Source organism: Paecilomyces variotii, assembly GCF_004022145.1.
Source record: "Paecilomyces variotii strain CBS 101075 chromosome Unknown C8Q69scaffold_8, whole genome shotgun sequence".
In the NCBI taxonomy this organism is placed as follows: Eukaryota; Fungi; Ascomycota; class Eurotiomycetes; order Eurotiales; family Thermoascaceae; genus Paecilomyces; species Paecilomyces variotii.
Window position 1 is genome coordinate 474,503 of NW_021167147.1, and position 20,128 is coordinate 494,630.

A 20,128-nucleotide genomic window follows, 5' to 3' on the forward strand; every position below is an offset into this window, starting at 1 on the left:
GCCATACGCACCGCCTGTTTTTCGCATGGCTTCTTCCAAGTTATGGAGAGACCCTTGAACCTCCGTCAGTCTCCAGGGACGTATCCTGGCGTACATGGAGGAATTATTTTCTCAGCCAGAGTCCTTCCAGAAGATCACATCAAAGACTGATCACATTCATGGCTGCTATGAAACCTTTCAGCGATACTCTCGACGTACCGCGCAGAAAACCAGATCTGAATGAAGGATTCTGCATCGCGCCAGAGTTCGTTGACGACCGCGAGAGATGCGTGACCCGTGGCGTGTAGTGACCGAGGATAATGATCCGATTGGGTTCAACGAGACGGCAAAAGAATACTATCGGAAGGCAGACGAGCTACGTCGCTTCATAGCGGCCCTCATCGCAGAAGGATTGGATCTGCCAAGTGTTTATTTCGAAGAGTATTTCGAAGAGCAGATGTCGCATTGCAGGCTAATCCATTACCACGGGCCAGGATGTAAAAAGGAACGGGACGATGGATCGGCGTATGACTCCATACCGACCGGGGTCTGATCACACTCTTGTTCCAAGATAACGTTGGAGGGCTGGGAATACTGGACAAGGAGACGGGCAATCTCATATCTGTGCCGCCATCCGATGGAGCGGATGTGATAAACTGCGATGATCTCCTATCGCGATTCATAAACGGGGTGTAAACGTTTACACAGCATAGAGTTAAGGCCCCTCCGCCAGGCGTACAGCAGGACAGCATACCGTACTTCTGTGATGGTAATCCAGCATGTTTTGGTGGACGTGCTGCCACTGGGAGCCGAGTGGAAGGAATGGGTTGAAGGTCGACGAGGTGCAGCGCCAGGAGCCTATCAAGGCCTGCGTGTATTTCGAGGGCAAGTGGAAAGAGAGTACACTCCCCAGTGACGAGATACTTACTCTCAAAGTGACGGCAAACTCGATAGCCGTATGAGACCGACGTAGACCTCGACAATCATTTTGCACAGAGCATGTGTTGATCAGGGCCATCATTGGACAAGAATGTATTAAAGCCCCTTCAATCGTGCCTGCCTTCTTTCCTCCTCCCTCTTAGCTTCCATGCGATCCAGGAAGTCCATCCGGCCAAGGTAGCCTTCCTTAGCCCTGCTATGGACGTTGAGCTCATCTTTGATACCAGCCTGATCCACGTAGGCGGCCCAGTCGAGTCGTGATTTCTCGACTGTGTTGAGCTTGGGCCCTTTGGAATCCGTGTTTTCGCCCGTAATATCGCCAGATGGCTGCTTGTCCCAGCTTTTCTTGATAAATCCAGGAGGATTTGGATCAAATCGAGAATACTTGCGGAGAGGCCTGCGTAGCTTGACGGCGGCCTTCTTAGCCTCAGCGTCGTCAACATCTATAGTAGTCTCCGCGTTATCCTTTCCTTCGTTTGAGAGAAAGAGTTTCGCTTCAGCCGAATCCTTTGGAACAAGTTTCTCTTCTGTGATCATTTCCCCAGCGAACTTGTATGTGCGCTTTATCTTGATCATCTCCTCCGAGGGCAGTGTCGGCGCTTTCTGCTGCGCGGCTTCTGTTTCGCGATCTGGACTCTCTTTTTTCTCATCCTCCGCTGCAATGCCGTCTTGCTCCTGCGCTTTTTGTGTGGGTAAAGGTGCAGCACCGGTGTAAGGCTGGTTCATCTTCTCCCACAGTGCATCAACATCGATAGTAGCACCGTCAATTTTCGCCAGTGGTCTGCGCTCCTCCTGTCTGTAAAGAAACACATTCGTTAGTATGTGACTCTTATAGCAAATAAGGTAGAACGGCGCAAAAACCTAACTTACATTTTCATCCTCATAGACCTCGTCTTCACGAAGCCTCCTTCGCCGCCCTCATCATCCTCATCGAAATCAATATCTTCCTCGTCCCCATCAACAATAGTTCCTTTTCCTTTCTTCTTGTTCTTTTCCTTCCTTTCTGTCGCTTTCTGTATCATCGCCTCATCACCAGAATCAAGTTCCAGTTCATCGATCTTGGTCTCTTTCCCAGCGGTGACTTTTCGCCTCTTCGCCGGCCTGCCACCAGATTCCTGCGTTTCCTCTTCAGACGATTCTTCAGATTCATCTTGACCGGCGCCATCGAGCTCGAAGTCCTCGTCTTCTTCTGAGTTGTATTCCTCGTCGTTTTCGAGATCCAAATGATTCTCCACCGGATCAGCGGCGGCTGCGGCAACCGGCATCGTGGCTGTAGTCAAGGGCTTCCACGGTGCTTTTGTGATATATGAGATATAGCTGCAAAGTCCCAGTCCCAAGAGCTGCAGCTAAGCAGTAGATAGTAATGTGAGAACAGGATTAAATGAAGCTCGAAAAAGTGTCGGACTGCGGCGCGAGCTCCGCGTAAAGTGGAAAGCGCGAATTCTGCCAAAGGCGGTGTGATAGACGTTGCTATTCCTGCGAGATAAGCTGCTCACATTCTAAGAATGACATTCCTAGGAAGAAACAACAACTGAATATTTGATATCGTTATTAGAATATGAAATACTAATAGTGACGCCACTCCTGATGGTGCCTAATACAGCATTGTATACCATCTACATTCATCGTGAAGCATTGTTCAATCGACTGTCCCAATAACTAACAGGTACCTATTCCTACACCCTAAATCCTTTCAGAAGCATCTGAACTGCTCAAAATTCCTTGTATATATATATCCTAAATCTTCCACTCAGCAAACAAGATCATATGAGGTCACACGGCTCCTGAAACTTCCTCAAGGTCCCTTGACAGTGATCGTGGCCTTCTGTAGCTCGAAATCTTCACGTCGCTTCCTGTCGACACCACGTTCAAGGAACCATCCAGCGGCAGCAGCAGCGCCCATGATCACCTCGAGACTGATCAACAACCCAAGCAGGATTAATCCAGCTCTGGTTTCCATGCAGTCGCGAGAGAAGCTGGCAGGGGCACTCAGAGATTGACCATTATCAGTGACATTCATTCCCTTTAGGGATTTCCATCTACAAGTCCAAGAGTGGATTGTCTCGTAATTGGTGAATCCGTTCGGGTATCTTGATGGAGGCATGTAGATGGCGAAAACCACGCCAGTCACGGATGTTATAAGTCCTGCGAGCGCGACGGCTGCGGAAAGGAAGGTGAGGAGCCTTGTTTTTGAATGAGGCTGGTACAAATTATTAGATTCGAGCTATATGTATGTATGATTAGGAAGGAACGTACTGAGGGCAGAATGGCTGCGATGATATAGATCAATGCCTGGAAGGCGATCACTGCACCACAAGCCAATAGAGCGTTCGTCTGACGCAGGTCGAGGTTGAGAGGCCAAAGAACGAGCCAGTATTTCTCAAAAGAACTTGTCTCCTTATAGTGATGTAGTGGGACGGCCTCGCAACCGACAATTGCAACTGCTGCCGCAAAGATCAGAAACGCCACGCCGAGACGTATCCGATTGACGACTTTGGCCCGGGAGAGATAGGCAGATTCTTGGTCTGAAGAGAAGCCGGAAAAGGTCGACTGAGAACTCATTGTGGAGATGAACGAAGATTATATACCAGTGATTGCAGATAATGACACGAGTAAACTTTGCTGCAGAAGATCGGCTTGCAGTATAGAAAGACAAAAGGCGTAGAGCACGTTTAAGGAGCGGAGAAGTAAAGCAATAAGAGGCTAGCCAGAGCAACTCTTCGAAGACTATAGAGAGAAGAAAGATTATATTTACTTCGGCAAAAAAAAGAAGGCAGAGAAAAGTACCAGCTGTGGAAGGACCAGAGATACTTAATGTATATTTTCCAGCTGGTCAGCTCGATTCTGCCGTGAAATTTCCATTTGTTATGCATAGTTGATCTAGATGGCACTGTCGTACCGATAGTCCCACGAAGAAAGTGAATTCTTCAGCAGATTCGGTTCCTGGGCTAATAAACTCATGTTATTGGTGATGTTCAACCTGAAGAATACCATAAACAGCCATAGTGGGGTATCTCTGCAACTCTCTGCATCCAGACCTATGTCTATTTCTGGAGCCATAAGTCTGATTCCGATTGCCAAGCGTATAGGTCTCGAGGAGAGTTAAGGATAGGCTGTAAAAGGCGTCAGGAAACCGAAGGGAAGCGCCCAGCCAGATCGTTTTCTACAGGACAAGGACGAATCGGTCTCTATGGGTCTGTGACACTGAACCCCTCTTGCTGCACGCGATGTGATGGAAACTGAAGAGACGGGCGCTATTGAAAGTGATATGTTGAAAGAAAGCGCCGGGGATATCGACTCCAGCCTAGGGCTTGAGGGTCGGCGGCTCCAGATCCCAGGGGGGTCTGACAATCATGATTCATTGGCTTCGAGGATCAGCCCTAAGACAAGCTCTCTTCGCTGATATTTTCCCGATTTGTGCATGTAATGGATCCAGCATACTCTCATGATAGCAGGATCTTTGGGAGCTCGAGCTGCACTTTGTTAACCTTGTCTTCATGCATTAATACTCTAAAGTCAACGTCAGTTGCGATAAACGACAAAGAAGGATGAGGGGCAAAATGTACCTCCTTTACTGCAATTGGCTGTTCATGACGCCTGACCGCTTTCGGCAGAAACTCTCAAAATCACATGATCCTGCGAACTTGGAATAAGACTGACCAATGATATTGCACGAAATGACGCAGTCCAACTTGTAAAAAAAATCGATTTTCTAGATCGCGGGGAATTATTCTATGGGGAATAATTCAATACATCACAACTAATTAGGTTTCTCTGAGACCATCCAGCCCCAGGGAATCATCATGCTTTTCCAAAAGCTGAGGGGAGTCAGGTTCCCCGCAACTGCGGATTTCCACGGTAGGCCATGCCAGCAAACGGACCGCTTTGGATAGATGGCTAATGCATAGAACAGTGCATCTTCGAGATGGCGCGATGATGGAACTAGTCGTGCCAACCCTGCGCAGAGGCGGAGTAAATACCGTGATGGTTATGGTAGGTAGTTGAATCGTCGAGTACAACTATTCATTTGCCTCTTATTCCACATCTGATTTCGTATATCAGCCCAATCTGGTCCCGCCGGTGACTACCGTCCAGCAAGCCCTGGACTATCGAAAGCGCCTGGAAGCCATTGAGCCGAAGGTGAAGTATCTCATGTCTCTCTATCTACATGAGTCGATCACCCCGGAGACCATCGTTGAAGCCAAGCAGAGAGGCATCACGAATGTGAAGAGCTATCCTGCTGGTGTCACCACCAACTCCTCTTCCGGAGTTGTTGACTACACTTCTTTCTACCCTGTCTTCGCGGAGATGGAACGTCAGGGTCTCATCTTGAACCTGCACGGAGAGCTGCCTTCAAAGGGAGACATTACGGTCATGTCTGCGGAGGAACGCTTCCTCCCGACCCTGTTCGAGCTCCACGCAAAGTTCCCCAAGCTTCGTATTATTCTGGAACATCTCACAACCGCTGCAGCCGTAGAGGCTGTGAAGAAGTGCGGCCCGACGGTCGCTGGTACGATCACCGCCCACCACCTCTCCATCATCGTTGATCACTGGGCTGGCGACCCCTTCTGCTTCTGCAAGCCTGTCGCCAAAACTCCCGCTGATCGTGACGCTCTTCTGCGAGCTGCGACATCTGGCAACCCTAAGTTCTTCTTCGGTTCGGACAGTGCTCCTCATCCGGCTATCGCGAAGCGTGGCGGAGACAAGATTGCCGCCGGAGTCTTCTCCCAGCCCTACGCTTCCCAGTTGGTAGTCGACGCTTTTGACCAGGGCTGCCAGAATGGTGTCTTGAAGGAAGAGGATATTACCCCGGAGATCATCGAAGGCTTTCTGAGCAAGTTCGGTAGACAATTCTACGGGCTTGAGGAGGAGAAGCAAGAATTCATCACCTTTGACGAGGCCGGCGATGTCATTGAGGATATCCTGAAATCGGACGCCGTTGATGTGGTGCCGTTCCGACGGGGACAGAAGACGTGGGGCATTTCTTGGGTTTAAGTTGTTGCTACATAGAACTTAACTACATAGTCATCTCATTAGCGGCTGAGGACCGCGTGGATGCGGGCCCTGAAAACGTGACCCAGGCAGGTCTTCGAAAGTTGATACTGCTTCTCTTTATGAAGCTTGGATATTGTTCGTTAATTAGCTCTTTACCATTATAAAGTCATCGGTCCCACCGTCCTTAGCTCATGCAGAGGTATAGGGACATCCAGGCAGAACTCCGTAAACAAACCTTGCCGTAATCGCGGAACCAAAAAGCGCCTATGGACACCCAAAGAATCATGACCATGGTGTAAAAATTGTAGGATCGTTCCACTATGAAGAATTCTTCTTCTCGTCATCCACAAGCATTCCCATAACATTCTCCACAGCTTGCGCTTCATTAGCTCTGATCTTTCTACCTGCCAGGACAATATTCCCTTCGTCCATGGCGAGTTCTCCTGCCCTCTCCAGGTGGAGTCTGATTCTGCTCTCGATGTAGGCTCGTCGTTCAGCCTTCCTGCTATCAAGTTCCATATCATCGGCCGACTTGGGCAATGTGGCTAGCCGAGGACGAAGCTGATTGAGCATGTTACGGAGCGCTGGCAGCTGAGATAGTATGAATGTGGCGTGCGTGGTGAGATGATTGCTGGTTCCCGACTCTGCTCCACTTCCAACCTTCAGCTGCGTCGCGGCGGGGTCGGAAGTTAGGAATGAAAGGTCAGGGAGATTGGGGTCTCGAGTTGGTCGGGAATCCTGAGAGTCAGCGCTGCTGGCTGCTTGTTTCGTGGTTGTTGCTTCCGCGCTTGAAATGATGGATCGTAGTTGTGCGATGATTGCTTCATTGCGGGCAGACTCTTGCTTCAAGGCTCGTTGTAGTTTTCTGGTCTCATGGAGCTTTTTTCTTTGGACATTTATCGACTCTGGAGTGGGCGCATTCGGTGATGATAAGTTGTCGAATGAGAGGTTCTAATGTAGTAATCAGCAAATTAGCAATAGAGCCATTGTTCAACCCCCAAGAGGGGGGATCCCCAGAACCGCAGCGCGCAAGCATTTTGTCTTTGCTTCCCAAGCATGGTTACAGGCGACAAAACCGTAGATAGCTAGACGACAGAGTATTCTTAGACTCCAAACTGGTACTGCATACCTCATAATGTCGAAGTCTGATCCATCCTGCCAAATTCTCAGGCACCGTCAAGATGTTGCGTAGAACGTAGATTTCGAATTTATCAAACGCCTTGTCAACCGTCGCCTCTAACAGTGTCTCCAGCTGATGGAGCCCATTCTCTATTTCTAATTTTGCCTCAGGATACTCGACGTTTCCATCCGCATCGGTGTCAGGGATAGTGGATCCAACGTTGGTGTGCGAGAAGCCCAGGCGTTCCGGAGGGGTCGACAGAAGTCCGGACTCGAGACTGGAAATGGCTTGGTAGATGAGATTGTTGATGGAGTTGATAATATCATCTATTAGAGACTAGACACGTAATCTGAGTATCAGTAACTTAGTTCTGATATGTCAATTATCTTCAAGATCAACCGGAACACGCAGATGTTCGCCGGGCCTAGGAGCTGCCCGGCACTATATGTTAGGGAAATATCAGAATAACATTGACATTGACCCACCAAAGGCGTGTAACTAAAGTGTTCCGTGAGCAGAGCAGTTGTCGTATCGTTCATATTGACAGATTGCGCCGCAGGCAGGCATTCTCTCGCCAAATTGATTGATAGAAATTCCTGCCGCGCGGGCGGACGCGATGGTTATTGATTTCGATAAGGTACGCGATTCTGCCGGAAAGCGGTGGCCGTTTTAACTAACTGCTTAAGTACCATAGGCGGCAACGGCTCCCAGTTCTGACTTGATCACGGACCACTCTATATAGACTAGCCACTAACCTAGTAGTAATAAACAAATCACGGAGCCATCTTCAATCCAGCTGCTGAATTACAACTGAAAAGTATTTTACTGTTGAATAATGAATCAACTTATGGATATTAATTTTTCTTGAAGTGAAGAAATATAAAAAAGGCTCTTAATCCTGACGGCCCGGCCGGTATTAGAATACAAAAGCATGGAAACAGGGTAATATGCTAGACAATAATGACTGGAAACGGCAGGATGACTTCATAAACTCATCCATCACTGTGTCCCAATGTAAGTTTAAAATTATAATTGGAACACGGCGAAAGCAGCAATGGAGAGACCCAAGAGGCCAGCGTTGCTGAACGCAGGCTTGGAGGCAGCGTTCACCTCGACAGGAGCACTGGATGAGCCTGCGGCGGCAGCAGCAGCGGCAGAAGAGGAAGAAGAACCACCGGTGGTAGGGGTTCCACTGCCAGACGTGCTGCCTGCAGAGCCAGTACTGCTACTAGTACTGCTACCAGTACTGCCAGTGCTGCCGCTAGTAGAGCCGGTGCTGCTACTGCTGCCACTGCTGCCACTGCTGCTGCTAGATCCATCGCTGGTGCTCTTCATGGCAAGAGCCTTGAAAGAGGAGAGAGTCTTGTTGCTTCCGCTGGCACTACAAAAGAGTCAATAACCCGCTCGCATTGGATGAAGAAGTGCGACTTACACATTGATAGCCATGACCATACCCTTCTGGCAGTGTCCCGTTTGAGAACAGTGGATCCACATAGGCTTGGTATCATTGACCATCATAGTGAAGACAGGAATTTGGGTCGCGTCCTCACTAACGGGCATGAATCCAGACATGATACCCATCATGCCGGGCATCGACTCGGACATGGGGACGCAAGGCTCGTCAAATGACGATTGGACAACGGAGTGGTTCTGACAACATTAGTTTTGATCGCAAGAATATCACTTTCATACCAGATAATGAGCATACCTTGGGATAGAATTGGAACTGGACCATTTCACCTGGGTTTACGTTCAACTGGTCCGGGGAAAAGGTCAAGGTGTTGTTCCAGCCGACCTTAACAGGGTGCACCTTGACCGTACCAGAGCCGGAGCTCATACTCGAAGCGGCCTTGCCGGAGGAACCCATCAAGCTTCCAAGTTCTGAAGACATTCCTCCCATCTCTCCCCGGACAGCGGCGGCCATGGCGAAAGCCGACAAAAACAGATTCTGGAGCTGCATCCTGGCAGTTATTCTTGTGTCTAGATATAATTCTGATTCCAATGAAAGAAGAAGTGAATTAGAGCGACTAGCGCTTAATCAAGAAAGTAAGATAATTGAAAAAAAAGAACGTAAAAAGAAACAGTGAAGTAGAGCCTTTGATTGTTTGAAGGGAATAGAAAAGGGAAGATGCATGGAAAAGAAGGCTCTTTTAAGTTGTAATGGAGCTAGATCCTCCCCTTCCCCCAGAAACAGGAGCTGATCCTGAAATAGAAGGATATGTCACACATATTCCAGATCTGTCGGTTCCCCGGATGGACAGGAAGCGCCAGGGGTCGAGTTGAGCTTTCCAGGCCGACTACATAGCATTAACCAACCTCAGCATGACGACCATTACCATTTCTGGATCTTCATGGGACACATGTGGTGTGCTCCTTGTCTGAAAATGGTTGTCGTCAAACATGGCGCATTGCAGATCTCCGCACATTTTCCTTATCGGGCTACGGGCTCCCAGTATCCGATTCCCAATGGTGCTTGAAGTCGAGACCATAACAAGGTCTGCCTTTATTGCAATTGGGCTTCATTGCGACTGTTAATTAGCAATGTGGGAGCGTAGTTGTGGCATATACACTCCAGCGCCGCTGGAATAAACCCAAGTTAGTACAAGTTTCTCTCTTCGAGGCCATGGCGGAAAACACATAAGGCAATGCTTATCTTGTAAAAGAGACTCACGCTTTGACACTCAGGACCCAAGGAGGCGCCTCTGGCGTCTGGTAAGTGTCGCATCTGTGATGGAGCGGCGACTTGAGACGCCGGCCCCTGGCCAGTTGATCCCAAACGGGTAAAGCGTTGACCATTTCTGCAGCTTTAACCACACAGTACCTAGGTATCTAAGTGCGACTTATGTGTGTAAGATTTAAACATTTGTGACACCAGTACCTAATTTGGAAATCAAAATTGTTTCAACATGTCTCTTTTTTGCAATGGCGGCGCAGTGTCACCATTAGCAATATACAACATTGCCCCATAGCGCCCGCAGCGGAGCGCGACGCTTTTCACAGACGGTGTCCGTACCATCAAGCTCTGTTTCCTCTATGAACCAGTATGAAGGACAGTGTACATCACACAGGTTATGTAGCTGAGTACTCGGAAAGATCGGATATTCAAGACTTCCCTGCTGCCTGTGAGATCTGGTCACCATTTAACCTCTAGCTGAGCTGCGAATGGGAAACTCGAAAGGGAACACTTCCCAATAAGATAAGTAAATCGGTAGCCGCATTGAACCAGGAGCAACTGAAGTTATGACGAATAATATACGGAGTACTCCGTAACCCCCTCTTGTTACATCTTTAGCACATCTATAGGCTGCCATAGAGAGCCCGCACAGAGCCCATCGTCCATGGTTGTCCATGAGATGCATTATCGGGTTGAGTAGATAAAAATAGATGTGCGAGATCGTAGTAAGCGATGCATCTCCAATATTAGGTCCTTGTTGACTTTCGCCAGATGACTGGACGAAGATATAGAATCGTATCGTGAGAATATAGTAAATAATCGCCGTTCACTAAACGATCCCAATGAAAGGTTTGATCGTAACTTCGTTCCATCTAGTGGTATCTTGAAACACACATAATATTCCGAATTCGCCAAAACGCCGAGATCTTTTTTCCCCACCAAAGAGAAACGAGCTGACGATCATCAAAAATCCAGAACCAATTGCGGTGCCATCTTTTCCAGGTCTTCGACCTATATGATAATCGAAACAGGTCAAGGTCAGAGACACAAATGGAACGTGCGACACTGTTGGAGTCGCCCAAGCTGCGGAGCCACGGTAGACACATACCTCCAGAAATCCATCGCCAATCGATCTGCCACCCTCAGCACCTTGCCCCTCCGCTCTTTCATATGCCGCTCGGGCTACAGCTTCCCTTACAAAGATATCCACGTATTTTGAAACTGCAACATTGGCATCCTTCGCGATCTTAGTCTTCTCGTTTTGAAAGTGATGGTGCAACAGTCTGGTTAGCAGCTTCGGTGGAATGGCCGGTTCACTCGAGTCAACATCATCACCGTTTCCAGGACCAATAATCTCAGCGAGGATAAAATCCGGTTCTTGCGAGGGTGACCGTGCCCGGTCGGGAGTTGTAGCGCTCCCAGATGCTGATTCGGAGGCTGATTGCGAACCTGATGCCGATTCTGGCGAGGCAGAGCGCACGGCGAGAGGGGAAGTGGCACGTTTCCGGGATGTTGCTGATTTTTTCGTACTCTTCGATGTTGACCCTGTCGAGGTACGAGCGCTCGAGCTCGTTTTTGCTGCTTTCGATTTCGGTGCTGCATTAGACGGACCTGCGCTGGCGGATGCTCGTGGACGAGGTGGGTTAAACGGCAGTCGCCTGCGCTTTTGAGGGGCTTGACGTTCCACAGGCATTATTGATTATGCTTGAACCTCGCAGATGTAGAGTAGAGTATGGACCAAGACCTTCGGTTTAAGAATTGGTCAAGCCACGATGGCAAGAGATGTAGATAGTAGAAGTTGGAGTAATCGGTCGTCCGACGCGACGGTTCTGCGGGGACGCGATCCGCAAGGACACGGCATCAGGTGACTACTGTAAGTACTGGCTATCACAACTTTCCACATGTGGAGAGAAATTTAACAATTACTACCTCTTGTAATGAATACTCCTGATTACATATTAACGGACTTTTCAGGCCCATGCACAGTTCTTCCTAGACTTAACACTAGACTCCCGCGTGATACGTGACCTATCTGTTGAAGATATCTTGTCACTACCTGGTACCTGGTTGAACAGTGACCTGGAAGCTGGAGACAGCCTTTTGTGGAGATGAGCCCACATATTTCACTGATGTGGCTAACCATCTCGTGGTCTAACGACCGTAACGTCCAAATCAGCATCCATCAGGATCTGTTTAGACAGCCTCCAATCAACACCGAATAGCCCAGAATTGAACCTGCAAGACCAAAGCTCGCCAGGAATCATTGCTACATCGGTGCTATCAATTCCTCTCGCTTCTCCGGAGTCCTGCAATGCTACCAACTGCCTTTTCATATCCTCAATTGCCGCCCTGGTATTTGCCAGAATAACGTCTGGAGAGCTCAAATGGCGCCCTGGCCTCTGCGACGTAAACAAGCAGACGATCCAATGCTTTTTCTTACTACCGGTCTGTATTGAGTCTGCATTCCGGCCGCGTTTCCTCCCTTTGGACAGTTGCGGGAGATAGTCTTTCTCCTGGGGCGGAATGATAAGTGCAGTGCCTTCCGGAAGCTGTACTGTTCTGTCGGATTGTGTTGCATATTCACGCTTAGAGAGAAGGCTTTTGCAATGTGCACGGTATATTTCGAACGCGCCTGGGAACTGATTGTTGTAAGCTCTCTTGTCTATGTGGAATAAGCTGGGTTCGAACCTTCTCCTTGAAACCGCGAGCGATTCCCTTTCCCCAATTACCCATGCAATTGCAGGAGTCTACTCGGCAATATAGATAATGTCAGCTTAGAAATCCACAATAGGCCCAAGTCATTTCAGTGGATAACAGGTATTATGTATGTTAGCAACAGGAGTTCACCTACGGATCAGAACTGCCCCATCTGGAGCGTCGAATAAGTCACCTTCGATCTCTGTAAGCATGATAGTCGCAAAGCCGTTGGTTTAATCTTTGTCAAGAGATGGGCACAATACTGGAAGCTTGGCTCCAAGATTGTTTTAAGGGTGTTGCGTGAGTGAGATCACGTATTAGTAGTGGGGTTGTGAGAAAAAGGTGTGTACGTGACTGAAGTCGGCCTGTCTCACAAAGAGGAAGAGGATGTCTGAGCAGCCCCTCAACTCAATGCGGGTCGTATTCACTCTGAAGCAGGCAGCAGCTACAAAAGTCTATTAAGCTCTAGCAATCTGATAGTGAATATAATTATGCTCAATTTGGCCTTATCTAGGCACTATGAATTTATAAAGTTTCCACAGCTTTCGTACAAGGAACTATTAACTAAATGGGCTATTCTTAGTCAAATACAACAATGCATAGCAAAGATTTAGGACCCTTTCACTCCGTGTCAAGTAAATTTGAAATGACTCTGTAAAGCGGTTTACAGGAAGTGCTTTGAACTCGTGTCTCGTGAAGTCTACAGACTCTTGAATTAGAACATAGCAGTATGAGCTATCTCCTCCGACTCATATCACATTGGCAAAGGAAGGACAAGGACGAGGCTATGGGGCATCTCCCATGGAACCAAGCTCAGAAAGCCGGCGGGAAACAAATCTTTGCACGCTTTTCGACTTCTTAACAGACGGTTGTTTGGTTCTACCTTCACTTCCAGTATTTCCTGGATTCCTTTTGGCAGTAACTCCAGCCGACATAGGGGGCTCATGCCTTTTCTCTATGAGTGGAACTGAGGAGACAGCCGTAGTAGTCAGAGACAACTGGCCACTGTTTGTGCTGCTTGACTTCAGCTTCCTGCTCATAGAGCGTGAAATGCTTTTAAGAATCCCAGGATTTCCATCTCTGGCACTCTGCTCAAGTTGCTCTATTTGACCCATGACGGTTGCATCATTTGTTGCGAAATTTTCTTCTTGAATCGAATTGAACCTTATTACTCCACGATTTGGCGGTATCCAAAGAAGGTCTTTCAGTCCTTGCTGAATCAATATTGTGTTCCGCAGGTTTGTAATGGGAGCGATAAGAGAAGGAAGTGCAGAAACTGTCAAGAGATAGGCTGGGGCAGGAGAACTGCCGAAGCGAAGACAAGCATTCTGCTCGACCGTAACTAGAATTGAGTTTTCTGGACGGTGATACACTTGCATGAAGAGAGATGATATGTCAGACAGAAGCTGAAACTCGTCTGCTCTCACCTAGACTCAACTGTTAGTACTAGAATGCTAGACAGTTTCATGTCCCGGTGCAAGAAATGGAAGCATACTCTGGTATTGGTTTTGATCTCAATGACGACAATAGAGTCCTGATTTACCCTGTATCTTGGGGCATTGTGAGGTTCTCGAGTGCTGAACGAGTCTTCGAAATATTGGTTCCGCTTCCTGGCGGCTTCATCTTCATTGGGATTTCTCTCTGATGCTGCTTGCACGCCGCTGGAATCCGTCGGTGCACCACGCGTGAGTTTGCGCATTAGATTGTCTTCCTCAACTGAAGCGGAAGACATAATGGGGGATTTCTTATCGTTTCGATGTTCCTCGGCACACAAGGTCTGACTGTCTGTTGATGGAGACCGCAATACAGGCGCCTCTGCTTTGTTTCGGGTCAATGATGTCGAGTTGCTGTATCTCTCCTTAAGAGAACGGATATCCATTGAGCGAACGTGCATCGGCTCATCAAAATGTTCCCTAGACGGACGGAAGTCCCAGAAATGTACAACTGAATCCGGAAATGACAAATTCTCGACTACTGAAGTGGGGTATTGCAATGCTCCTTCCCTGTGAAAAGGGCGAGTGCAATGTTGGAAAGGAGTATGGCACTAGGATTCGAAAACAAACAGCAGTGAGATAGGCTTCATGAAAGGAAGCCTTGACAAGATAAGTGAGCAAGAACAACAATAGGCCGAAAGGATGAATCCTCTTGCGCATTTAGAGTAAAGGCACCAAAGCCCTCGAGGCTGCGCAACAAATTAAGAAGTGAGCCTGAAAATAAAGTACGCATATGAGCCTATAATTTTTCGGACACACCGCATGCTTTGTGTATCATTCCAGACAAATCCCGTGACTATGGCATCTAGTTGTACAGTACAAAGAATCTAGGCAATATCTAGGGGATTTCCCGACAACACTATTTTGAGTAGAAAATGGAAAAAATCAATATACATTTGATCTGACTTCTGGATTATTCCATATTTTTCTTACAAGCTGTGGTTAGGACGCTATTTTCTAGAACAGCCGGTTCACATCATCTAACAGGCACTATTCCGCCGTGTCTAGTAGTGACAAATCCTAGTATGTACACAATGATAACATTCGGCTACTACTCCTAACTGAAATGATTGGGTATCACAATGTTCCTGGTGCTTTGTAATAGAAAGTTCAAGTGCTAATCATGCAACATCTGCAAAGGCATAATTGCATCCGATCTTGAGACCACTTACTGGCTTTCGCTCTAATTTGCTGTCCCAAAGATTTTGTCGATCTTTTTCCTTCTGTCCCAAACGATATCATTTGTGCTCTTGCGTTTGAAATATAATATCCTGTGTTGAGGAATAAACTCTTCGTCGGTAGGGTCGCCTTTCCAGGAGTCAAGTGGTATCTCGAGTGCTCCAGAGAATCGATCTTCATATCCAACGATATAGTCCTTACGGTCAAACTCATGGTCCCAAGTGAGTCGGTTAAGGACATCTGCGCGAGATGGTCAGAGATATAGCTATGTTTCAACGGGAAGATTCATACCTGCTGCGGGACGAAGCTTCCTGGGAGCGTCGTTTTTCACTTCCTTCACAACTTCATGGCCCGTTTCTGTCTTTATATTCTCCAAAGGACCAGAGTTTCCGATACTGTCAGGTATGAAGTATTTTTCTAATTCTCCAGGGACCCCCTCTCCATCAGAAAACACTTCCGCGATTTCCTCTCTTCCGACAACGGAGATGCTGACCCATCCTGTTGTAGGATCGAATATGCCATCTCGACACAAGGATTCGACTAGCGTATCACATTCACTCCTTATGCTGTTCTTGGAAGGGTTTAGGTCTTCAGGAGCGCCGTTGTATTCGATGCCCATGAGGTAGAAGAACTCCTCCGCCTCTGCACTTTTCGGGCGATCACGTAGACGGTAAGGCCATGCAAATGCCAGGCTTCCAGAACGTGCCAATGAGTACCTGAAGTTTGATTCGGTGAGTTTTCTGAACAAAGAGGCAAAATGAGTTCCCATCAAGTTCAGAAAATGAACCCTGCTGGCCACATTAGAACCCCAGTATCGCATTTCGAAGCGAACAAAGACACTGAACCGCTGGACGAATTGTGCTCCGGTGAAAGAAAACGTGTCTTTCTGTTCATGCAGTCCGTGTAGTCCTAGAAGGCCTTGCCAGTCTACCTCTGAATCTCCGGTCAGATTTGCAGCGCGAGTGAACTCTCTCAGAATCAGTTCGAGAGAGTTCTTTGAAATTAGTGACGCAGCATTCCTCCAGGGTGGAAAGAGATTGCATATGAAAACAGGAGTACGATGACGGCCGTGAGGATTGATGTCCTTGGTGCCATGTTCCGGGTCGACGATGATCTCTTTGTCCCAATCTAGTTGACTGTAGTGGGCAAAGAACGTGTTGAGTATTGAGGATAACGGCTCTTCTTCGCAATGGCGCGTCTTCCAAAGATGGTTCAGGAGAAGCAAAATCTGTTCGCGGCTGAGGTAACCGAGTTGCTCAGAGTATATGCCACGATAACGTGCCCACAAGTGGAGTAGATGATATACAATCTTGAATTTCTCCAGGTTTGGGACCGAGTCGTGGATGTACCGTATGTCCTTGCAGGCATTTAAAGCCCTCATTGTGTCACTCGATAACGTCGGTTCATCAGCAGTATTGTATAAAAGCTCATTCCATCTTGGAAACACGGGGAGTTAGATTATTCTACCGATCTGGACCAGACAAGGTAACTCACCTGCTCATTCCATATGGGGCCAGAAAACAAAAATGAAGCCCTATGCGAAAGCCTCGCCAGCTGACATGGAACATTTCATTTATTTCGTTCTCTGGGTCGGCAGATTTCTTTAGAATGATGATCTTCTCGTCTCCTTCGACTGACTCAAGTCTATGCTCTGCTAGGCTGAAGAATGACGACTTGCTTATGGAGCCAAAGCACACGCAAGACATCGGGTCGGTGGGTTTCCATGTCCCAAACCCATGAGATCCGACTCTCACCAGTAGTAGATGTCTCTCCTCTGAGAAAGACTGATAGCCATATAGCGTTCCATTGTTTCCAAATGTTCGCACCTTGCAGGAAGGACCGAGAATAAGCTGGCTAAAGGCGCCAAATAGCTTCTCTTGATTCTCAAACTGCTCCTGAGATGGCAATTCCTCGTGACTAAGCAAAAGCGCCTTAACTGTGCTTATCTGATCGAGTTCAGCGTTTGCGCTGTTGTTTGGATCCACGTCGTGTGCTGTATCTCCAGCTTCATTGAGCGCCATGACTAAAGATAGGCAGACTCCTGATGTCGATGAGTGTATGGTGCGAGGCAAAAAGGATGAACTAAAACGAGAAAGACCGAGAAGAAAGTGAAGAGGGATAGAATATATGAAAAAGGATTTATTCAGGTATTTGTATTATTTAGATGATCACCTTGAAAGTTCAAGCTCTCCGCCTTCATTTTTATTTGGGGAGGGCACCGTGGGCTAAGTACCTAGCACAGCCCGTGGCTACGATGGATCCCCGCATGAGAATGCTACTAACTACTCTTAGCTCGATATGTTTCAGATAGATGAAAGTCATATAGTGTAGATGACTCGACGTGCATGGAATTCTATGGTCGAAAAAACCTTTGCTGTATTACCTTCTCAGCTCGGATAAGTTCATGTTGCAGCCTACCTAGGTAGACGATCGACGATCTAGTTAAGACTTAGCGGCCCTTGTTGACTCACTTGTTAGTATACAGCCACTGCGGGCCACTTTCACCTGGTGGCCAATGCAGATTGGCTTTTTCCTGAGTAACTAACTAACTATTTGTGAGTTGGTAATTATGACTAACTGTGACTCTGGCGGTAACTAACTACAAAGTTTTAATGTGAGTAGGTTGTTTCTCAGTGGGTCCCACACACTACTGTTGCTTCAATCCATAACGACTGTTCAAAGAATGTTAATATAAGGATATGATGAAACAGCCTGATGAAACAGCCTGAAAGCGACTTATTTTTCCGTTGGAGACCTGAGACACCAATCTTCTTGGACGTATGTGTAATGGCTAAACGATAGGTGATTTGTATAGTATGGAGAATGTAACCCCCATGATCTAGAATACTGAAATTCTATCTATCATCTATAAAATCTATATGAACCATGCATAGTATTAATTTTGAACGCCATGATCTCATTGCAGGGTATATGAACGCCGTTGTCGCCGATATGGAGGACAGATATGCAGCTGGAATCGATCGATTGCCAATAATTGTAGCACCTCGCTGAATCAGAAAGCGTGCAAGCAGAACTTTTCCAGTTCGAAAGAGTCGACATGAAGCGAGTATATGCAAAATAGTCAGATAATGACCACCAATGGCCAGATGATCGGGATAACCTCGAGGCCGAATCGTCGAACGAATCAACTCAATTAAACAACGACCCCGGCATCTGGAAGAATCGAAAATAGCCTATTGCAACTATGGTTCACTACTAAGCACTTGCCGCACTAGGCAGGTTCCGTATTCACGGTGTTAGAGCCAGTGGCTTCCTTCGAATCGGGAATTGTCGCCTTCTCTGCAGTTTGACCATTGGTCTGATTGGCCTTTTCAATGTCCTTTTTCTTCAGTTGCATAGCTCCGTTTTCTATGGCCTCTTCAGGGAGCGGCCGGATGTGTGGTTGGCAGACCCACCAGGGTCTTCCATACTTTGCAATAGTAGCCTTGGAACCAGTCAAGCCTTCTGCGGTGGTTTGTTCGAATCGTTCCGGGAATTGTTCATATTCTTGGAGACCACTCTTCACAGCTTCCTCCACAAGAGAAAGGACATTCTCAAATGCTGCAATGTCACCGGCGCGAGATCGGGCCAGAGCATCTCTGACATGTGTGTGTTTCGAGACTAGTGGCCGCAAAAGCTGGAACAGATGTCCTTGCATTCCAACTAGACTTGGTGAGGGGGCTCTCTTATTTTTCTGTTTCTTTTGTTTCTTCTTTGGTGGCCCTTCTTCATCTTTTCCGTCCGCCTTTTCCGTTGCTGGCTCATCATGCTGCTCTGTAGGATCACCTGGAATATAAAGAGGCTTCCGCTCGGGGACAGGTGCACCTAGGACGTATTGATGAATAATGTCCATATATCTGCGTAAAATGGCGTCCACTCGGTAGCCCCCTCTACCATCTCTGCCTCTCCAGTATTCTCTACCTTCGCTACCAACTGGTGGAGGAGTGCTGAAGATAGTCGGATCCGAGAGATTGCCTTCAGCGCTCATAACACCATCTGCGCCCGTGGCCTCCAGACAACTGCTTAGATCGTCATGATTGAGGACATTCCCGTTGGCAAAAATAACCGTCTCAGGTGGGAGGTTATCCCTCAGGTACCGGATATAACTCCAATCTGCCAAACCAGTATTGTGGCCCTTTTGCTCTCTGCGTCGTCCATGAACCGTGATTATGCTCGCACCAGCGGAAAGGATCATTTTTGCATACTCCAATGTCTTTTCCTTTGTCTCCTGAATACGGAATTTAGCGGTGACTGGAACTGGCAATTCCGTATGCAGCCTGTTAATCAACTTGTAAATGAGATCCCAGTCTTCTTGTAGAAAGGCTCCATAGTGGCCCTTCTTTGCAATGCCTTGCGGACACCCGAGATTCAGGTCAACCGCATCGCAGTATGGAGCAACATGGCGTGCAGCTTCAAGAAGGTCATCTGGGTCATTTGCGCAGAACTGAACAATAAGAGGGCGATCTATGGCCGGATTTCCGTCAAGATATGGGGAATCGTCGTCGCCTCCAAGAACAGAGCGGGTGGGCTGGAAATATTGCGCACGGAAACCAGGTGTCTCTCGAAAAAGGCGCGCATGAAACATGGGTGAATAGGCAAGTATACTCTTGGCCTCTTCCGGTTTCATAAAAGATCGAGTGAGCATGCGCCACGCCTACACATGTCAGAAATGTATACACGCGATTCTTTTTGACTTGCCAACTCACAAATTCAGATCTATCGACCATAGGAGCCACAATATATTTGGGACTTCCCAGGCTCTGGTAGAATTCTCTCCCCAAAAGTTTCTTGGGAGGCGTACTAGTAGGGTTCACTCCATTGTTTGTCAAGGCGACGCCATCTTGCGGCACCGGAGACTTTTCGGGCACAGCCATTTTGGCGGAGATTTTGCGCCCCGAACTCTGGGAAAAGCGGCCCCAGTAAGGGGCGAGGAATCGCAGGAGCCCTATGTTGGTAGGACAAGAAGAAGGACTGCAGACCTGCCGTGGATTCGAAGAGCCGGATTCTTGTAAAAAAATATTGCGGCAAATCTGGGGATACCCCGGCGTGGAT

At 47.8% G+C, this 20,128-nt stretch overlaps 10 protein-coding genes across 10 annotated transcripts; 1 reads left to right on the forward strand and 9 right to left on the reverse strand.

Annotated features, from left to right (window-relative positions):
• Window positions 1–1,014: 1,014 nt before the first annotated feature.
• C8Q69DRAFT_508348 (putative Swr1p complex component) lies at window positions 1,015–2,183 on the reverse strand (the record flags this gene model as incomplete). Its single annotated transcript, XM_028632963.1, has 2 exons — window positions 1,015–1,714; window positions 1,789–2,183. The coding sequence occupies 2 exons, from the start codon at window positions 2,181–2,183 to the stop codon at window positions 1,015–1,017; spliced, it is 1,095 nt and encodes a 364-aa protein (XP_028483637.1).
• Window positions 2,184–2,409: 226 nt separating this feature from the next.
• On the reverse strand, window positions 2,410–3,639 carry C8Q69DRAFT_312279 (hypothetical protein). The gene is made up of 2 exons (XM_028627268.1): window positions 3,175–3,639; window positions 2,410–3,118 (listed from the first exon to the last, which is right to left on the reverse strand). The coding sequence occupies exons 1-2, from the start codon at window positions 3,478–3,480 to the stop codon at window positions 2,714–2,716; spliced, it is 711 nt and encodes a 236-aa protein (XP_028483638.1). The 5' UTR covers window positions 3,481–3,639; the 3' UTR covers window positions 2,410–2,713.
• A 711-nt stretch (window positions 3,640–4,350) lies between these two features.
• C8Q69DRAFT_312315 (hypothetical protein) lies at window positions 4,351–6,005 on the forward strand. The gene is made up of 3 exons (XM_028627270.1): window positions 4,351–4,776; window positions 4,832–4,911; window positions 4,981–6,005. Exons 1-3 carry the CDS (start codon window positions 4,722–4,724, stop codon window positions 5,911–5,913), a joined length of 1,068 nt encoding a protein of 355 aa, XP_028483639.1. The 5' UTR covers window positions 4,351–4,721; the 3' UTR covers window positions 5,914–6,005.
• Window positions 6,006–6,072: 67 nt separating this feature from the next.
• Window positions 6,073–7,670, reverse strand: C8Q69DRAFT_312288 (Mis12 domain protein). The gene is made up of 3 exons (XM_028627269.1): window positions 7,519–7,670; window positions 7,043–7,369; window positions 6,073–6,864 (listed from the first exon to the last, which is right to left on the reverse strand). The coding sequence occupies exons 1-3, from the start codon at window positions 7,570–7,572 to the stop codon at window positions 6,232–6,234; spliced, it is 1,014 nt and encodes a 337-aa protein (XP_028483640.1). The 5' UTR covers window positions 7,573–7,670; the 3' UTR covers window positions 6,073–6,231.
• Window positions 7,671–7,975: 305 nt separating this feature from the next.
• On the reverse strand, window positions 7,976–9,161 carry C8Q69DRAFT_312365 (Cupredoxin). Its single transcript, XM_028627271.1, has 3 exons — window positions 8,742–9,161; window positions 8,466–8,683; window positions 7,976–8,414 (listed from the first exon to the last, which is right to left on the reverse strand). The coding sequence occupies exons 1-3, from the start codon at window positions 8,991–8,993 to the stop codon at window positions 8,060–8,062; spliced, it is 825 nt and encodes a 274-aa protein (XP_028483641.1). The 5' UTR covers window positions 8,994–9,161; the 3' UTR covers window positions 7,976–8,059.
• A 1,509-nt stretch (window positions 9,162–10,670) lies between these two features.
• On the reverse strand, window positions 10,671–11,400 carry C8Q69DRAFT_445907 (CENP-S associating centromere protein X-domain-containing protein; the record flags this gene model as incomplete). The annotated part of the gene is made up of 2 exons (XM_028629095.1): window positions 10,671–10,718; window positions 10,816–11,400. The coding sequence occupies 2 exons, from the start codon at window positions 11,398–11,400 to the stop codon at window positions 10,671–10,673; spliced, it is 633 nt and encodes a 210-aa protein (XP_028483642.1).
• A 233-nt stretch (window positions 11,401–11,633) lies between these two features.
• C8Q69DRAFT_472275 (ADP-ribose 1''-phosphate phosphatase) lies at window positions 11,634–12,749 on the reverse strand. Its single transcript, XM_028630971.1, has 3 exons — window positions 12,559–12,749; window positions 12,396–12,454; window positions 11,634–12,346 (listed from the first exon to the last, which is right to left on the reverse strand). Exons 1-3 carry the CDS (start codon window positions 12,614–12,616, stop codon window positions 11,843–11,845), a joined length of 621 nt encoding a protein of 206 aa, XP_028483643.1. The 5' UTR covers window positions 12,617–12,749; the 3' UTR covers window positions 11,634–11,842.
• A 191-nt stretch (window positions 12,750–12,940) lies between these two features.
• On the reverse strand, window positions 12,941–14,623 carry C8Q69DRAFT_499714 (MIF domain protein). The gene is made up of 2 exons (XM_028632329.1): window positions 13,900–14,623; window positions 12,941–13,831 (listed from the first exon to the last, which is right to left on the reverse strand). The coding sequence occupies exons 1-2, from the start codon at window positions 14,296–14,298 to the stop codon at window positions 13,190–13,192; spliced, it is 1,041 nt and encodes a 346-aa protein (XP_028483644.1). The 5' UTR covers window positions 14,299–14,623; the 3' UTR covers window positions 12,941–13,189.
• A 173-nt stretch (window positions 14,624–14,796) lies between these two features.
• Window positions 14,797–17,288, reverse strand: C8Q69DRAFT_472278 (hypothetical protein). The gene is made up of 3 exons (XM_028630972.1): window positions 16,571–17,288; window positions 15,368–16,512; window positions 14,797–15,316 (listed from the first exon to the last, which is right to left on the reverse strand). The coding sequence occupies exons 1-3, from the start codon at window positions 17,095–17,097 to the stop codon at window positions 15,081–15,083; spliced, it is 1,908 nt and encodes a 635-aa protein (XP_028483645.1). The 5' UTR covers window positions 17,098–17,288; the 3' UTR covers window positions 14,797–15,080.
• Window positions 17,289–18,308: 1,020 nt separating this feature from the next.
• On the reverse strand, window positions 18,309–19,950 carry C8Q69DRAFT_404850 (dihydrouridine synthase family protein; the record flags this gene model as incomplete). Its single annotated transcript, XM_028628048.1, has 2 exons — window positions 18,309–19,730; window positions 19,783–19,950. 2 exons carry the CDS (start codon window positions 19,948–19,950, stop codon window positions 18,309–18,311), a joined length of 1,590 nt encoding a protein of 529 aa, XP_028483646.1.
• Between the last annotated feature and the right edge of the window lie 178 nt (window positions 19,951–20,128).

Excerpts from the sequence above, each read along its gene's own strand:
- C8Q69DRAFT_312288 (XM_028627269.1), bottom strand. The coding sequence starts at position 7,572 with ATGAACGATACGACAACTGCTCTGCTCACGGAACACTTTAGTTACACG. Across the intron at positions 7,370-7,518 it reads ACTTTAGTTACACGCCTTTG|TCTCTAATAGATGATATTAT; the intron begins GTGGGTCAATGT and ends TTACGTGTCTAG. Across the intron at positions 6,865-7,042 it reads TCAGACTTCGACATTATGAG|AACCTCTCATTCGACAACTT; the intron begins GTATGCAGTACC and ends TTACTACATTAG.
- C8Q69DRAFT_499714 (XM_028632329.1), bottom strand. The coding sequence starts at position 14,298 with ATGCACGTTCGCTCAATGGATATCCGTTCTCTTAAGGAGAGATACAGC. Across the intron at positions 13,832-13,899 it reads AGATCAAAACCAATACCAGA|GTGAGAGCAGACGAGTTTCA; the intron begins GTATGCTTCCAT and ends AGTTGAGTCTAG.
- C8Q69DRAFT_312279 (XM_028627268.1), bottom strand. The coding sequence starts at position 3,480 with ATGAGTTCTCAGTCGACCTTTTCCGGCTTCTCTTCAGACCAAGAATCT. Across the intron at positions 3,119-3,174 it reads TCGCAGCCATTCTGCCCTCA|CCTCATTCAAAAACAAGGCT; the intron begins GTACGTTCCTTC and ends AATTTGTACCAG.
- C8Q69DRAFT_312365 (XM_028627271.1), bottom strand. The coding sequence starts at position 8,993 with ATGCAGCTCCAGAATCTGTTTTTGTCGGCTTTCGCCATGGCCGCCGCT. Across the intron at positions 8,684-8,741 it reads AGTTCCAATTCTATCCCAAG|AACCACTCCGTTGTCCAATC; the intron begins GTATGCTCATTA and ends TAATGTTGTCAG. Across the intron at positions 8,415-8,465 it reads ATGGTCATGGCTATCAATGT|TGCCAGCGGAAGCAACAAGA; the intron begins GTAAGTCGCACT and ends ACTCTTTTGTAG.
- C8Q69DRAFT_312315 (XM_028627270.1), top strand. The coding sequence starts at position 4,722 with ATGCTTTTCCAAAAGCTGAGGGGAGTCAGGTTCCCCGCAACTGCGGAT. Across the intron at positions 4,777-4,831 it reads CGCAACTGCGGATTTCCACG|TGCATCTTCGAGATGGCGCG; the intron begins GTAGGCCATGCC and ends TGCATAGAACAG. Across the intron at positions 4,912-4,980 it reads TAAATACCGTGATGGTTATG|CCCAATCTGGTCCCGCCGGT; the intron begins GTAGGTAGTTGA and ends TTCGTATATCAG.
- C8Q69DRAFT_472278 (XM_028630972.1), bottom strand. The coding sequence starts at position 17,097 with ATGGCGCTCAATGAAGCTGGAGATACAGCACACGACGTGGATCCAAAC. Across the intron at positions 16,513-16,570 it reads GCCCCATATGGAATGAGCAG|ATGGAATGAGCTTTTATACA; the intron begins GTGAGTTACCTT and ends CGTGTTTCCAAG. Across the intron at positions 15,317-15,367 it reads GAAGCTTCGTCCCGCAGCAG|ATGTCCTTAACCGACTCACT; the intron begins GTATGAATCTTC and ends CATCTCGCGCAG.
- C8Q69DRAFT_472275 (XM_028630971.1), bottom strand. The coding sequence starts at position 12,616 with ATGCTTACAGAGATCGAAGGTGACTTATTCGACGCTCCAGATGGGGCA. Across the intron at positions 12,455-12,558 it reads AGATGGGGCAGTTCTGATCC|ACTCCTGCAATTGCATGGGT; the intron begins GTAGGTGAACTC and ends ATTGCCGAGTAG. Across the intron at positions 12,347-12,395 it reads CTCGCGGTTTCAAGGAGAAG|TTCCCAGGCGCGTTCGAAAT; the intron begins GTTCGAACCCAG and ends TACAACAATCAG.